The 13,724-nt window shown below is 32.4% G+C and overlaps 1 protein-coding gene across 2 annotated transcripts; it reads left to right on the forward strand.

Annotated features, from left to right (window-relative positions):
* On the forward strand, window positions 1-13,681 carry LOC148622733 (synaptic vesicular amine transporter-like). Of its 2 annotated transcripts, XM_088572874.1 has the most exons (18): window positions 1-369; window positions 802-960; window positions 1,390-1,520; window positions 3,992-4,253; window positions 4,670-4,728; window positions 4,915-4,998; window positions 5,726-5,818; window positions 6,287-6,376; window positions 6,886-6,926; window positions 7,234-7,297; window positions 7,766-7,861; window positions 8,116-8,194; window positions 8,532-8,583; window positions 9,167-9,230; window positions 10,133-10,252; window positions 10,688-10,733; window positions 12,064-12,151; window positions 12,344-13,681. In XM_088572874.1, exons 3-18 carry the CDS (start codon window positions 1,418-1,420, stop codon window positions 12,383-12,385), a joined length of 1,383 nt encoding a protein of 460 aa, XP_088429000.1. In that variant the 5' UTR covers window positions 1-369; window positions 802-960; window positions 1,390-1,417; the 3' UTR covers window positions 12,386-13,681. The 2 variants fall into 2 exon arrangements, with proteins under 2 accessions (XP_088429000.1, XP_088428999.1); XM_088572873.1 differs by lacking the exon at window positions 802-960.
* Window positions 13,682-13,724: the final 43 nt, after the last annotated feature.

A 13,724-nucleotide genomic window follows, 5' to 3' on the forward strand; every position in this document is an offset into this window, starting at 1 on the left:
GTATTTAAATTTAGTAATTTAAACACACTCTCAGGACAGCGATGTGATTAAAATTTGTGATAGAGAACCTTAGGGAAAAATTTTAAAAAATGTGACTGAAATGCTAAGCTCTGCATCAGTGTTTCCTTTCTGTATCTGGAATCAGCGCAATCCAATTACTAAGAACTCGTCATTTCGGCAAGACAGCTTAATAAATGACGATTTATATTGAATCGCCATATTGTAATTATTTTTCACATCTGATTAACTGCATCAAAGTAAGATTTGTTCTTTTGAATTAAAAATGCAGTGGTGTGTATGATACTACTGATACAGTCTGATTTCACTATTACATTTGTTAAAGCAGCTACAGGACTAAATAACGACTAAGTAAGTATTATTTTCTTCATTTGTACAATATTCAAACTATTTAAATTTAAATTCATATTTTCGATCATCAAATATACAAAATCATATTCAGTGCCATAACACCAGTGTAGAATTTTCAGACCAGCACCAAATAACTGAAGTTTCGAGTAAAAGTATGCTTAATCTAATTCTGTAAAATACAAACCTTTTGGGGTTTTTTTTATTTCATTTGAACTGGTAGATCTTCCTTGAAAATCTATCACTGTCCTAACAGATAGCAAGAGGCCCTAGATGGCCTGAATCGATCACCTGAAACTAAATTTTTCACCTTATGAATATTTGATGCCATATCAGTGATACAAATATATCTGAGCAATTGAAACACTTTTCTATCCGCTACGGTTCTTGAAAATAAACGGAAATCTGAAAATATGGCTATTTTTAACTTTCAAGACCAGTAAATCCTGATAGGTCTGTGTATTAACACAACTCAATTGGAGTAGATAGATGCTGTACACAAGAATGGCCCCAAGAATTTTAATAAGATTCCTACCTACGATGCTGCACTTAAAGCGATAGATGATGGATTTACAATGTCTGTAAGAATAAAAGGTGACAGTACATAAAGTCAATCTAATTTGATGTGATATCGAAAACAGAAATTGTCAAACTGTTATTTGTTTCTTTTTTTGTTTTTGTTTTTTGTTTTTTTTTTTAAATATTTGCAGTTTCTAGCGATCATATCTTTTATCTGCCACATTAAGCAACACATACGAAATTAAAATGAAAAATATATCAAACACAGACAATTTTCTAATTGCAAATTGAACAAAACGTATGACACATTAGCTATCCATTCTTTATTCGTTATCTTTATGTAATTTCTATCTGTATCACTTGTTTTAAATTAAACAAAAACAGAAATTAAAACAAAATCAAACACATAATGACAATTTTTACTTGTTATTTTTATTTAAAACGAAGAAAACGATGATTGAATTCAACCACATTCATCACTAAATGACGATGTTTATTTATCAGGTTATGATATGAGGTTACTCGACTGAAAATGTTGAAGAATATTCTGGAAAATATAAAATACAAGAAAAAACTAATAGTAGCCGTCGTGTTCTTCACCAATGTTATTGATAACTTACTGATATGTTCAATAGGTAAGTTTATCATTCCTGTTACTTATCGATTGGCAGTATGGGCACAGGTTGATGTATGTTCTTTAGCTACCTACGTTTTACCTTTTCATCTGTTCACACGATGAGATGGTCTACAGGTGCGTACGACGTTCCTTTATATATCTGTACGACCTACGTACGTTGTTCCTTTTACCTTTTTTTTACCTTTATTTGATGTAGGTACTTTGGTCTTACATATTACATGTTGCCGATATGGGCAAAGTGTTTTATCTAATTCTCACGGCTATCTACAACAGATACTGTGAGGTTTGTACTTATTTTCATATATTTCCTCAATTTACATACTTTAATTCCTGAAAAAAAATGAAACCTACGTAATATTCATGCGGAATAATTATATGGTAATAAAAACGAAATCATTATATATGTTATCTTTAATCCCGAAATCCTTTTTCATACATTTCCTTTCCATGTATTGCATAGTCAATCAGTTGGAAAGTTCTTGGCACAGGTTTTTAGAAATATAAACATGATAAACCTGTAGCTATTTGGAGAATTCTATCAAGACACCCATTCTACCGAAGTAATATGTTTATGAAGGGTAATAACAAAATTACCGAACTGATAAAACCTAGGCAGTATTCAAAAGAAATAGTCAAAAGCAAAATCCGTGACAGGTAGTCTGAAACAACCGCATATAAATCGTATTTTATGATAAACAGAAAAGTATTAGTTTCAGTCGTTAAACTGTGAAGAGTAATACACAGGAATACTAACTTATATATCTTGTTTTCAATAAGGTTTTGTCCTAACTTGATTTCCTTTTTTTCTGCAGACCAAATTAAAGCAATATATGTTTATCACTAGATTAAACAAATGGTATGCATTGTATTGGAAAATCATTATTTTGGAAAAGCATGTACATGAACGACAAAAAGTTCTATTTCAAAACTTTTAACTTCTATACTCACAGCTGTCAAAGAGCGTCTGCAGTCCTACCACAGCACTTTTTACTCCCGTAGTGGTATTATTTCAATGTGGATCCTGAAATATTTGAAAGATCTTTTGAAGACAATCAGTTCAGGACTATTATCAGAATATTTCAGCAATATTACCTATGATTTTTCAACACTGTATACTTCTATTTCCCATACTCAGTTAAAATCCCGACTTAAATACATTATACATCGTTGTTTTCTTTAAAAAAAAAGATGGTACACCTAGATACAAATATATATTTATTGGTAGAGATTCTTCATACTTTGTAAGAACTAACTCAAAATCGTCTCCCAAATATACATAAGATGTTTACAAAATGCTGGAATTTTTAATTGACAATATATTTGTCCAGTGTGGTGGACGCGTTTTTCAACAATCGGTCGGCATTTCAGTGGGAACAAATTGTGCATCTCTACTTGCTTACCTATTCTTTCACTCTTATGAATTTATAACTAATTTGATCCGAAAGAAAGAATATAGATATAGAATATAGCTAGATCCTTTAATCCCAGTTTCCTCTATATGGAGGGCGTATTATATTTAAACAAACCTAATTTCGGGGATTTGATACATCGCATCTACCACAAAAAAAAAAAAACTTGAGATAAAGGATACTACAGACAATGTGAAATCGATGGTAAAAGAAAACTATTGACCAAACTAACGACAAACGTAATGACTTTTCATTCAGAATTGTCAACTTTCCTTTCATCTGTGGCAACATCTCTTCAGCACCTGCGTATGGAGTGTTCATATCACAACTCAAACGTTATGCCAGAGCTTGCCGAAACTACGCAGGCTTCGGGAACAGGGTTATGTTGCTACAAAATTGAAATCATCACTACAGAAGTTTTATGGTCATCATCATGAACTCGTGGATCGTTATGGTGTATCCATCTGCGCCATGAAAACTGATTTATTCAACGTGCCACAATTTTCCTTTCCTCTTTCTTCTACCCGGACTTGACTTTTTATGAGCAACTCGGTGAGTGTTTCTAGAAAAGCAGAGGACGCTTACCCAACCGATGCACCTTGTCCATGCTCTAAGTTTTTAGTGGAATCCGATTTGCTCATTTGTTACTTTGTATGTATGATTTTAGTTACTTTATGTTCTTTGTTTTGTGTGTGTGTGTTTTCCATGTCTGGTCTTTGTCCATGGATTACATTATTTTGATTACCGCTATAACCTTGGTTCCCTTGATTATTTTCTAACATCGTTGTAAAATTTTCAGACCCTTCTATATATATATACATATATGTCTGAAAAATTCCCAACGATATTAGAACTGTAAAATTTGCGATGCAAATGTTTGGTTGTTCCCTCCGCGGGATTCGAACTCGTACCGCTGTGACATCTATGGCAACACCGCCTGTACAAAGTCCAGCGCCCTAGACCACTCGGCCAGCTAGGCTATATTAAAATATAGCTTTCGCTGGCCGGGTCATTCTTCCTATGTGTTGATGGTGTTGATAATGATTTATTTAACTTTCAGTTCCGATTATACCGGAAATACTCCTACAGCAGGACAATCTCGAAAGAAAATCAAATTGGAACCAATCCTGTGAAAACTGTAGTTATCATGGAATACAATCTAATTACAGCAGAGTTTTATCAAACTTATCAAAATTTGTCCCGAGGGTTTCCCCAATCATACCAAATGCATCAGACGAAGGGCGAAAGATAGGTTGGATATTGGCATCCAGATCATTGGTACAACTATTAACTAACCCAGTAGCTGGTCATTTCACTAACTCGTGAGTGAAAAAGACTATTGGAATACATGAATGCATGTCGAAGGAGATCACTCGGTACCTGCAAAATCCGTAGAAAAAATGGATCAAATGCCCTTTAACAGATATAAGAATTAATAAAAAGATAACCCTATTTGCATCTTGTCCTCTGCCAATTAACAGCAATGTTCAATGAATATTTCAGTAATTTGTATGTACGTTTATTTCTTTTAATTTATTTATCATGTTGAGTGGAATAAGTCTTTTTATTCAGTTATCACATTTCAGATGGATTTGAATTTCAATGATAATACAACTAGGCTGAAGCTTTGTAGGATTTATTCTGAATAACAGTCCAGTCCTAAGATCTTTGTGATTGAAATTATTTAAAAAATAGTAACTTGTATCGAAATAATTGACTAAAACATATCTCATTTTAGATTTGGAAGTGGAATAGTGTTAGTGATTGGAACTTCCATATTTGCTGTGACTTCTGTGGGTAAGTTGGAATACAAAAATGTGTTTTGATTAAAGAAAAAAAAATACATTATAAAGTATGATATTTATTTCGCCTACTTATAAAAAGTTATATTTTTAAAGTCATCACAATTAACCCAGCTTTTCTTAAATATTTCATGAATTAAATTTCTCTATTTAAAGTAAATTTGAAATTTATTATAAACAGTTTATTCTGTATCATCCGGTATGGTTGGCTTGTTACTGGCACGTGCTATTCAGGGTCTTGGGTCGGCTGCAGTTACAGTTGGAGGTACGTTTTATTATATGTATCCCGTATCTTTCGGATTATAACAAAAATTACTACATACCCGACATGGAATCCTCAAAGCATACACTATCAAGTATGTTATCAATTTTGGCTGTTTTCTTACATTTTTAAACAAAATTATTTCAAAATTAAAAAAAGTTTTTGCTAAATCTATCATCACTACTTTTTGTGTTATTTTTATATTTAAAAAGAGAATATTTTAAGTTAATTTTATCAAGATGTAATGATTTAGTAACTCATTAAAAAAAATGACTGAACAAATTTATACCGCAACGTGTCATTTTAAAATTTTCCATGAAATCTATAATGAATCATATTTAAAAAAAAAACATTGTTAACCTGTGCAATCACTAATCTAGATTCAATTTTCATCTACAGAGAGAGAACAAAAAAACTTTATACATGCATGTATATTTGGGTTAAACTTTGAAAAAAATGCTTGGTTTTTATATAAATTGTGACTCCTTAATTTATTTTGTTTAATCACCAGTATTTTAGAACTTGGCAATAAAATCTGAAAACCTTAATTATGTTTTATTTTCTATATATTTCTCTTTCATAAGAGGAAAAGTTTATTAAAAAAGATTGTGAAAAAGGTTTACAATTAAAAAAAAACATTTTTGAGGAGAATTACAATTGAACTTAGTTTCGGAACAATGGTGTAAATATTGATAAAAAAAAGATCTAACCGTATATTTTATTTTGTTAGGCTTGAGTTTGATAGCAGATACATACGACGATGACAATGAGAGAAGCAGTGCGATGGGAACTGGATTGGCAGGCATTGCATTCGGAGTCATTGGTGAATATCATTATGGATGAATTAAATTGGAGAATTAACATGCTGTAGTCGGTTATATTTATGAAATAAGAAAAGTAATACAAATAAGAAGGTATTGCAATCATAAAAAAATATGTTGATGGAATCTGCTTTTAAGTATAGTTTCGAAAGAGTTGAATGCAAGTGACGGCCTTAGTTGAGATGCTTTTGGGTAACTAGAATTATGGCATTGATAGTATCTGAAATTAGTATTGGCAAGGAATATAATCTGATTTCAAGACAAACTGACTTCCACGTACTAGTATTATACTTTTCGTGCATCAAATACTTGTCATAATATATTCTTGTACATGTTGTATAGACAAGTCACCGGAAGACCAAATATATATAAACAGGTGTATATTCATTTATTGTACACTTATTGTTCACATAACTTCAATATATGGTAATTTGCATATGCTACTATGGTAACCTCAATTAATATTCCAGTTGGCTACCCTTTAGGAGGGTTTCTATATGACTATGTGGGACATAGTGTACCTTTCCTTATTATACTACTTCTAGTTGTCATCGATATATGTAAGTATTACAACGTTGATATACAACATAGATATACAATTTTATAATATTGTACCAATAAAAAAACCCAGACACATATAAGAGAGAGAGATAAAATTACTATTATACCAATAAAAACATTCATGCATTTAGAAAGAGAGAGCGAAGCAACCTGCAAACTAATGAGCTTAATGGGTCTTTTATACACTACGGATGATAACGTGTGCTTATAATGGTCTGATAACTTCCCAAAGATGTAAGAATTGTCGGTCGTATAAAGTCTTTATGGTCGGGCTACACTTCCGTGAGGGTTTAATACTTCATCTAGATGTATGGCAGCTGGCGAGGTGTTCTAAATGATGGATTAAGTGAATCTGGATCACAGCAGTACAGAGTATGTTTCACAGTAAAAATATAAATAGTGCGTTTTTTTCAGACTCAGTCAACATATATTTGAATTACAATCATCTTATCAACATTTGAGAAACGATTATCTGTTAAATTAAATACGTTTATTTTTTTCTTTTCAGTCTTGATATTTATCATAGTGAAGCCATTTGTTATTATTAAGGTATGATGAAACTTACAAACAACAAAACAGATTCTAAGAACTTAAATTTACTATTTTGACAACAAACAACACCGATTCAAAAGAAGAGATAAATGGAGAAGAAAAAAAGACAGACAACAAACAACCATAAAAAAAAACTGGAAAAAAGCTAACTTTTTATAAAACATTCAAGTAAAAAATACAAAACGATTGTTTTTAGTATTGAATTATAAAATTTTACAAAATTTACAAAGGATTGTCTTATCATACACGTAACATGTTTTAATTAATGCTGCAGTAATAATGATCTGTATACTAATTATTTTAGAGAAGCTATACAGGAACTCCAATAATAACATTACTGATGGATCCATATATACTCATTGCTGCAAGTAATCATTCTAACGTTTAATATTTTACATGTCACAAACACGTTTTGATGATAGCCTGAAACTTCCAAGGCTTCGTCTTAATTTTGTACTTACACATTTACATTTACACATATTTCATTTGTGTAAGGCTAAAAAGAATATGTTCATATACGTCATTAGTTCAAACAACTCATTAGCTCGTAAAATACTATTTTCTCAAGGCATTATTTTGTGTCAGCATCAGAACAGGATTAATATAGACAATGTCGAAACGGGTAAATTAATCTTTTGGAGGAAAAAAAACACAAAATCAGGTATAACATTACCCCATGGAACGCACTTTTTGAGAATTAATAACCTACGTAGCCAATATGGGATCTTTCTTACACTTCTTGATATACTGATTTAACACACACACACACACACACACACACACACACACACACACTAATATAAACAGGATCGTATCAAAAAGTTTCTTTTCTTAAGGTATTGTCATGGTTAATACAATGACAATCTCCATGACGGAAACACTGACTCCAGTGTGGATCATGGATAAAATGGGCGCTGAAAGATGGCAGCTAGGTAAGAAATACTCGTCTACCTTGTATACATATGAAGCTTGGACGGACAGTGGCAAATGTTTTTTTTTTTCGCGAAAATTTGCTTATTCAGTATTAAACGAATTATGTGACCGGAACTTTTTATTTTATACACGTAAAAGGTGGAACATTAAAGTTAAAATCATTACTAGTTCTCATGTTAACATAGCCCGGAATAGAAAGTTTTTTCCTCCTTTTATCGGTTACCTTATTGAAACTATTAATCTTATTTTCCAGCAATTGTTTTCATACCAGATGCTACAGGTTACTTCATCGGAACAAATTTTTTTGGCAGTATTGCTCAAAGGATTGGCAGGTAACATTAACGTGAATGTTTGCTTTGATAAGACAGACCGCTAACGTTAGTGTTTTTAAATGGTTCCGAAGGTTACAGCTGTATATTTTTTTCTGATTACATCAGATTTTGAATTCTCACATCAGTTGCCCAAAGATTTAATACGTGCTGACTGACATTAAAAGGAGCAAAAACAAGAAAACAAACAAAACACTAACTTAGTACTTACTTCACTACAACGTAAAATGCCACCGACACTAAAATGAATGACAATCATTTTTAAATACAGTTCTTTAAATATGCTATGATGTGTAAGTTGCCTTATCAGATCGGTTAATTGTTATAACTGTTTCTTCAGATGGATTGTTGCCCTTCTCTGTATGTTGCTTATTGGTGTTAGTGTATTTTCGGTATGTATTTTTAAATTACTAGCATTACCTCAAATATAAAGGAAATATTTTTTTCCTCAATTTTGATACTCAGATTTATTTTGTTTTATACTAGATATTTCGAAACAAAGTCTACATTTTCGCACCAAATCTTTAAAATTACTTAAATTCTTCAGTATCGGTTGGTAAAAGTTGTGTGCATACCATGGAAGCTGGTCACTATTATTGTTTTAGCGAATGTGTAAGAGTAATCAAGGGAACCAATGTTATATCGGTAATCAAAAGAATGTAATCCAGGGACAAAGACCAGACATGGAAAACAGACATACACAACAAAGAACATATAGTAACTAAAATCATACATACAAGCAACAAAAGCAAATGGGGAACTCGGACTCCACTAAAAAATATGTGATCACCGTTGTATGTTTTGACACCACATATGTACAATACTAACGAATAAAACGCACTCTATCCCTAAAATGCGTGAGAAAACATAATATCTTCTTTTAATTATGATTTCATGTCAAGCTAGAAATCATGCCCCTGTGTTCTGACTTGCATCGGCCGGATAGCGAAATAAACTTTTTTATTCTTATTTCAGATTCCCTTTTCAACTCAAGTTGCCCATCTTATAGCGCCACATTTTGGATTCGGTATAGGTTTAGGTAAGTCCTGATGGAATGAAATATTCTTCATAATTTATATTACTAGTATTGGTTTTATGATGTTCTAGTGAAAAAAAAATGAAATAAAATGTAAACTTGTATTTGAAGATGAAATATGATCAATTTGAGTTTTACCTCTCTCTACAGTCAGATAGCACCTTTATTTCATGCAAAACTAAGTTATAATGGTCATATTTGTTCTTTTCGGAGAGGGACGTATATACATGCGTGTTTTTGTTAATACGTTGTTTGGACGGATATAAGTCATATTCTGGAAAAATGCTTATTCTGATAAAACAAAATACTGCCACAGCTTCCTCCGCGTCGTTATTTGACGATAGTAGTGATCTCAGTTCAAAAATAAATGACCAACGAGAAGATTTGTTTTTTTTATGCTATGATATACAAGCTTGCCTAACATATGGTGTTTATATTTCTCAGTTAAGGTATGTCAAAGCTATTAGTGACTATTCTGACATCGGTACATTTAGAGACAGGCTTTTGGATCAAGGATATAAGAAAATACTTCTCATAGGCTGCCTAAAAAGTTGTATTTCCGATATCCATATCTTTTTTTTAAATAATGAAAAAATAACAGATTATAGATGATGGATTTTCATAATGTCTACAAATTAGTTTTTGTTGTTTTTACATGTATAATATTATTTCATCTTAAACTTGACACACCTTTCCTACAAATTCAAGACTTGGAAATTCGTGACTACTGATTTTATCAACTTTGACTTTGTGTTGAAATATACTGAAAAAATAAACTGTTATAGAAACGGGAGGTTTAGCGCTTTTAAACCTTGTTTAACCCACCTTTCATTTTGAAATGCATATTCACTTATGTTTAAAAGAAGTCTATACATTGTGCAGGATATTATATGTATATATTGTAGGAATAGCTGATGCAGCTATCATGCCATTATTAGCCTTGTTAGCTGATACACGTCACGTTGCTGTATATGGAACTGTTTACGCTGTCGTCCAGTTAGCCATTAGTTTATCATATGGACTAGGTAAGCCAAGTGTTAGTTAAGGTTTGTCCAGATAATATTAGTTAACAATATGCAGAATTACTGGTCACCTTATGTGTGAATTTTGAAAGAAGTCAACTGAAGACTTCTGTATTACATCTAACGATAACGTTCAGTATTCACCTTCTAGTATGTATGTAACGTTTGGAGAAAAATGTATTTATATATATATTTGTGTCATGTAATCACAAATCATGAAAAATAAGTACATGTATAAGCATATTATCTCCTAATTTGGGTTAAGGTTAAAGTTTATCAAATGAACAAAGGTTATAAATTGTTGAAAAAGTGCACTTGCTTGTAATAAAGGACATAATTCTACAAAGAAATCTGAACTTAATTCATTTTACCCAAATATAGCTTTGTTATAGATGTACTTTTTTATGACATTAATTGCTCATGCCTATCTTTTACCAGGGCCGGTTATCAGTGGACAAATCGTTAAGGAAATCGGGTTTTCATGGTAGGTAATTCTCTTGTGTTGTTTGACAATAACTATGGACCAAATTTCTTTATGAAATACTGTAGGATTACGTCATCGTGGCGGAAACACTATATATTTCAAGAAATGAACCACCCAAGCGTTCTACAATACATTACGAGTCAACCATTTCAAATGTGGATCGTTATGGTGCATCCATCTGCACCATGAACCGATTTGTTCACCGTGTCATGTTTTTCTCTTTCGTCAAACTGGTTGGAAGATAATATTATTGCGGATTTCTCTAGAAAAGCGAAGGACACTTACCATAACGTAGCATCTAGTCCTGCTCCGAATTATCAGTGGAAGCCGTGTTGCTCAATTCCTTTAATATTTATGTGCGTGTTATTTCGTTTATTTCAAGACGTTTGTTGTATGTGTCTATTTTCTTTATATAGTGGTTTTCCCTGTATTATGTTCTTTTTGATCACCGTCAAAATCCTGGTTGCCTTGAGTCCCCTCCTATTTAGCACTAATTATGTAATTTGTTAATTCCCTTCTCGATTTTCATGACTTTATAAGTTAATTCGGAATTGGAATAATGGTCAGGCTATAGTTTTATTGAACATGTTTTTACTGTGAAGTCAGCCTCATATCTTGACCTACACTTAGAAATCGATGGTAAAGGAAAACTATTGACCAAACTTAACGACAAACGTGATGACTTTTCATTCAGAATTGTCAACTTTCCTTTCATATATGGCAACATCCCTTCGGCTCCTGCGTATGGAGTGTTCATATCACAACTCATACGTTATGCCAGAGCTTGCCGAAACTACGCAGACTTTTTGTATCGCGCTAGAACTCTAAAAAATAGGCTTCTGGAACAGGGATATGTTGCTACAAGATTGAAGTCATCACTACAAAAGTTTTGTGGACGTCATCATGAACTCGTGGATCGTTATGGTGTATCCATCAGCACCATGAAAACTGATTTATTCAACGTGTCATAGTTTTCCTTTCCTCGTTTGTCTACCCCGGACTGGACTTTTTATGAGCAACTCGGCGGGTGTCTCTAGAAAAGCAGAGGACGCTTACCCTAACGGTGCACCTGGTCCATATTACCAGTTTTTAGTGAAGTCCGAGTTGCTCATTAACTTTTGTTACTTTGTATGTATGATTTTAGTTACTTTATGTTCTTGTGTATGTCTGTTTTTCATGTCTGGTCTTTGTTCCTGGATTACATTCTTTTGTTTACCGCTATAACCTTGGTTCCCTTGATTACTCTTTATAACTTCATTCAACATTTTAAGGTCAAAATTACTTCTTTTCTGACTGCAGTCAACATTTATGATGTGTTGATATTCTTAAGGTTCATGCGGGGATTTTCTGGAATCATTATACTACTCAGTCCAATGTGCTTGTTCCTGAGGAATCCTCCCGTACAACAAGAAAATAAGGTAACACAACATTTGATCCGGTATATGTTTCAAGTCTTTAGTATTTCTTACAGTTTTATTTCCTTGAAGACTAATAAACATTTTATAAGTTTTTTTTAAGCTTCAGTCAGGAATATTAGAATTTATACCTGCGCTTTTTTATTGTAAATTTGTTATTAATGTTTCAATTTTAATCTTTATATTTGATAACAGCCCATTTTGGAAGACAATGACGCCATCCAAATGTACGACTAGGCACAGACAATCAGCAGTACGACCAATACCATTATCTAATGTTACTACTACTACTCCTCAAGTTACTTATCTTACCATCAACATTAAGATTAAAAAATATAATATTAAAACTTTTAACGGTTTTATCTTATAAGAAGGGGGACAAATAGTGTTTGTGTTTGTTTTATTGTGAGATGAGTAATTGCAAAATCTGAAAATTACTGCGTTTCGACTTTTTGCAATCAAGTACAATATGTTTTGTTTTTGTTTTACCGCTTGTTCAACACATGTCTATTTTATTGCAATTTACCTTATATTTGATAGCCTAAAGCTATTTATCTACAAACATATCAATCCTATGTTATATTGACATGGACCATATCGCAGTACAAGTGTGTAAGGTAGGCACTACATCCACGGTCTCATGAATTGGTCAAGAGGTGATCTGTGCATGTCAGAAAGTTACAATTCATAAACATTACAAGCCACATAATCAGTCTCAGTATATCTTTCAACTGTTGCTCTTTTGAAATAAACATTATATAGATTCTGTATAAAAGTGGCTGTTTGCAAATGTTATCGTTCTTGATTTGGTTTGATTTGGTTCAATCTAGTGGAAGATGAATGTATGTTTTTTTTCATATAAAAATTAATCTACAAAAGGACTATTGTATTGTTTTGTTTTGTTTTCACTTTCAGTTTACTTTTATGTTGCTAGAGTATGTGGGGGCAAGTATTTCGCTGTACCTGTGTATTATATTGTTTTGAAGCCAGCATTGAGTGTGAGGTATCCTTGTTGTGTACTGAAGACCAATGGGTGGTCTTAACCTTTGTTCACTTAACTACTCTTAAACAGACATTTTTTTTCAAACCAGAGGCGGTTGCTGTCTCTTAAACATATTCGCAATTTCCATTCTCGTTATATTGTTACGTAAAAAATATAGCATATGGTGACCGAAAAGGCATCGTTTATTCGATGGGTTTTTTCTACACCGTGAATCACCTTTATTATAGGCAGTGTGTAAATGTTATATGGACTGGTACTTAAAATTATTAGCTCCGACAATTTTTGAAAACTCGCAGCAAATAAGCTAGTATTTCCATTTAATATCAATCATACATTCCAACGAGTTGTCTGGATCGAAATGAAACAAAACTTTAGTATAAATGCATTTTAAAAAGACGACAAAAGTTGTCGTGACCCTCAAGTACACGTAATGTGCAACACTCGCACTGCAGATTTTGGAACCTAAAATGTAGTTTAAGGTTTCAAATTGATAATTCATGTCATTCCATAGTGCACACCGAATCTCTGAAAATATTAAATAAATTTGGTAAGATGTTATATGATTTTGCATGA

The sequence above is a fragment of the Perna viridis genome, chromosome 3 (assembly GCF_037379345.1).
Source record: "Perna viridis isolate PV_CMFRI_1.1 ecotype Kerala chromosome 3, ASM3737934v1, whole genome shotgun sequence".
In the NCBI taxonomy this organism is placed as follows: domain Eukaryota; kingdom Metazoa; phylum Mollusca; class Bivalvia; order Mytilida; family Mytilidae; genus Perna; species Perna viridis.

Bases quoted from the DNA above. Each gene is read 5' to 3' on its own strand.
- LOC148622733 (XM_088572874.1), top strand. From the start codon at position 1,418: ATGTTGAAGAATATTCTGGAAAATATAAAATACAAGAAAAAACTAATA. The intron at 6,377-6,885 runs GTAAGTATTACA...TTTTCTTTTCAG, and splicing joins TCTAGTTGTCATCGATATAT to TCTTGATATTTATCATAGTG. The intron at 8,584-9,166 runs GTATGTATTTTT...TTCTTATTTCAG, and splicing joins TTGGTGTTAGTGTATTTTCG to ATTCCCTTTTCAACTCAAGT.